The sequence below is a fragment of the Arachis duranensis genome, chromosome 3 (genome assembly GCF_000817695.3).
Source record: "Arachis duranensis cultivar V14167 chromosome 3, aradu.V14167.gnm2.J7QH, whole genome shotgun sequence".
Lineage (NCBI taxonomy): Eukaryota > Viridiplantae > Streptophyta > Magnoliopsida > Fabales > Fabaceae > Arachis > Arachis duranensis.
Window position 1 is genome coordinate 5,923,164 of NC_029774.3, and position 3,841 is coordinate 5,927,004.

The following is a 3,841-nucleotide window of genomic DNA, read 5'->3' on the forward strand; positions in this document are numbered from 1 at the left end:
TATGTTGTTGGGAGCTAATATATAAAAACATGGTCACACGTCAAAAATGGACTGTTTTGTTTTATAATCAAATGAGTTCTTAACTATCTTGCTGAACTGGACAAAAGGGTTTGTGTAAATTATGAAATGATTGTTGTTGTGCTTTCTTCACTCAATTTGTTTATCAAGTGTGTTTTGGCTTTGCTTCATGGGAACTTTCGCCCTAATTATTGGTAAGGAGTTATGATGTTGGTTTTTGCTTTTGATTGGTCCACTTGTATGGCTCTACAACCTCTTCTGACTTAGTATTTGTTTTCGTTTCTTGTTGGTTATGAACTTAATCCCTATTTTAAATGATTACGTGTAAAGCCAACAACAAACACAAACGTTTGACGAAAAGGATTTGCTAAATTTTCCTATACTTGAAAACCAAATATTCCACCTGTTCCGGGAATTACCTGAGATGGTGGTTTGGACTTGAACGTGAGGTCCAGACTCCAGGCAGCATCTGACTTTTTGCGTGCATGAGGAGTTGGAGGTGGTACCTGTAAGAGATTCTGATAACTTAAAATTAGCAAAAACTTTGAGCAGATTTTTAGTAGATTGAGACTTGAATATACCTGAGGGTGTTAGTATATTTATAGTAAAATAGATAACTAACTTTTTTTTTGCTCAAGTGGATTGGATAGCCCCTAATCCTAGACATTAGCCTCATGTTTCACACACCCACACAACACACTCACACACACTACATGGGTACTATAGGTTCTTAAACAACATCCAGTCTCAGTTGGGATTTGAATCTCGGATGCAGCTTGATGAGAGGCGTACAAATGGGATTTGAATCTCGGATGCAGCTTGATGAGAGGCGTACAAATCCTCCATTTGTGCCAAGCCTCAGCTGCCAGATAACCAACTTTTGAAGTATCATTAAATCAATATAAATTAAATCTAGTTCAATTAGACATCTAGATGGCAATAAATAATAATATAGAGAAACTCTTCTATAATTGCGTTAGATTGTAAACTACAACCTCAAACTTCATATAAAAAAATTAGAAGCAAAAGCTCATAAGGTTTAACCTCTGATGTTTATAATTTTCTTGTTTTATTCCATTTGAGAAGAATACACATTAAAGATACAAGAAAATCTTTCATTAATGACTATATTCTTCGGTTCTTCCTACCAGTCCCTTTCTCATTCCTCCTCAATCTTTTTGGAGGAAAACATCTCATAAGTATACCAATGCGGTATAGTTCAACTCTGCGAAATCCAGAATTAATAAAAAAGATTAAAAAAAAGAAAAAATACTAATAAACAAGTTGTGGAAACTATAATCCTGCGCTCTACAAAAAATGATCTATTGAAAAAAGATGTCTCCAACTATCACATTTCCAAGTTAGGTAATGCTGTAAAGGGACATTTTCTTCCATCTGAGTACTGAAGTGTCCCAAAGGCGGTTATATAGTTTCCCTCAGAGGGTGTCACCCGTCTGGTACAGCGAAAGCGTGAACCTTGTTTTGAATTTGAACTCAAGTGACGGCTTGATTGAGCCTAAAACATTGCTCATGCATAATCTGTCTCATTTTCTCAAGAGACCCCCTTTTAACGAGTGCAACATACACACTTGAAAGTAACAAGTAAGCAGCAGTGGATTGAAGCTGCAATCTAATAGGGAATTTATGTACTTCTCTTTCAAGTTTTGTACTTTCAAGCTTTCTCGATAGATCATGCGAACTATTCTCAACATGCTCACCTGGCTTGTGATCCATCACTTGTAGATCATTCCCTGATTCATTAAAGCATCCAGCGCGATGCAAAAGATTAACTAAGCATGCATAGTGTTCTTGGTCTGGGACAACACCATGCTCACTAGTCATGGACATGAAAAACTGAAGCCCTTCCTGCACAAGACCTGAGTGACTGCAAGCATTAAGAATTGAAACAAAAGTGGCCTTGTCTGGCTTCACTCCTGATCTTAGCATATCGTTTAGCATCATAATTGCTTCTATACCGTAGCCACAGTAAGCCAGCGCCGATATCATTGAGTTCCACAATGCTACATCTTGCTTATTTCCATTTATATTAAACACTTTCTTGGCAGTTTCTAAAGTTCCACATTTTGAATACATGTCAATAATAGCACTAACAACAACAGTATTAGGTCTGATGTTATTTTGCACCAAATATGAATGTAATTGTTTACCATGTTTCAATGAAGCAATTATAGCACAAGCCAAGAAGCAACTATGAAATGTATACTTATCAGGTCTAGCTCGATGCTGCATCATCTTTCTAAACACTCGAAGAGCTTCATGACCCATACCGTTTCTAGCATAACCTCCGATCAGCGATGTCCATGAATAAGAATTCTTCTGTGGCATCTCACAAAAAACTTCAGCAGCTGATTCCATGTTCCCACATGCTGCATAACCCGAAACTAGTGTTGTCCAAGCAGGGATATCCCTCACGGGCATCTCGTCAAACAATCTCCTCGCCTCCTTCATCTTCCCACACTTTGCATAAGCGTCAACAATCGAGCTGGATACAACTACATTGGTCAAAAATCCAACAACCAAAACCTGCGCATGAACCTGCCTAGAAAGCTCAAAGTCCTTCATCTTCACACAAACAATCAACACACTTGCAAAACTAAACCCATTATACCCAATACACAATCTCCTCAACTCCCCATAAAACCTCAGAGCCTCACCAAACACCCCATTACGCGCATACCCAACAATCATCGTATTCCACGACACGAAATCCCTCTCAGGCATTCTATCAAACACACCCCGAGCCTGCTTCATCATGCCCAATTTCACATACCCAGAAATCATATTGTTCCAAGAGTACAAATTTCTAGCCTCCATTTTGTCGAACACCTTGCGGGCACTAACAAAATCGCCGCAACTAAAGTACATACAGATCAAATGGTTGGCCAAATACGTAGTGGGGCGTTTGAAACCGGTGAGCTTGAGATGCAAATGGACCAATTTGCCCTCACGGTAGGATTTGGAGGCGGAGCAATGGCGCAAGAGGATGGCGAGAACACGAGAAGGTAAGCGAATGCCCTTAGGGTGGAAGTGATCGAGAGATGAAACGGCGTCGTAGAGGGAAGGGGCGTTGAGGAGGGACTTTGAAATGCAGAGCTTGAGGGATTTGAAGCGCTTGAGCTTGTTGAGGGGTGAGAAGGAGAGAGGCGATGGCATTGCAGAGGAAGAAGAACATGTGAGTTGCTGTTACGGTTCGTCGTCATCTATGTGTACGTGCGGTGGTGGAGAAGCTCCGGCCACCATGGACGGGGGATCTAGGAGAATGAAGGTGGTGGCGGCGGATAATAATGAAAATGGTGGTGGGTGAACCACATACGGAACCCGAAAGCAAAGTGGGTCAAAAGTCGGCATCTTCCTGGCGCAAACAACATCCTACGTAGTACGCGTCAACATCATGGGCTTCATCTTGCCGAAAAAACAAGTACTATTCAAGAACAAAAATTTTAACTCAGACCAAAAACATTAAATCATCTGACCAAAAATCGGAAATTTTAAAAATTAATCCAGATTTACATATATTTATATATGTACTAGTTATTATAAATATTTTTTATGAGTTCAATTTTAATGTGATAGTGTTTAGATAATTTTTTAAGTATTCAATTTAAAATTTAATTTTTTTTATTGATGTGATAATATACAATAGTTACCAATTTGAAAAAAGAAAAATTCTAGAAAACCAACTATAGCATAAGCTAATTGGCTATAATTAGTTATACCTAAGTTGGCTAGCAAAATCCTTGTAAAAAAAAAAAAAACAAACATTTACAATTAAAGCTTGTATTAATGTGCATAGTAACTTTTC

General features: G+C 38.6%; 1 protein-coding gene across 1 annotated transcript; it reads right to left on the bottom strand.

Moving 5' to 3' along the window:
* Positions 1-1,070: 1,070 nt before the first annotated feature.
* Positions 1,071-3,420, bottom strand: LOC107476540 (pentatricopeptide repeat-containing protein At2g21090). The gene is given in 1 exon segment (XM_016096369.3): positions 1,071-3,420. A coding segment is annotated over 1 exon segment (1,728 nt). The 5' UTR covers positions 3,193-3,420; the 3' UTR covers positions 1,071-1,464.
* Positions 3,421-3,841: the final 421 nt, after the last annotated feature.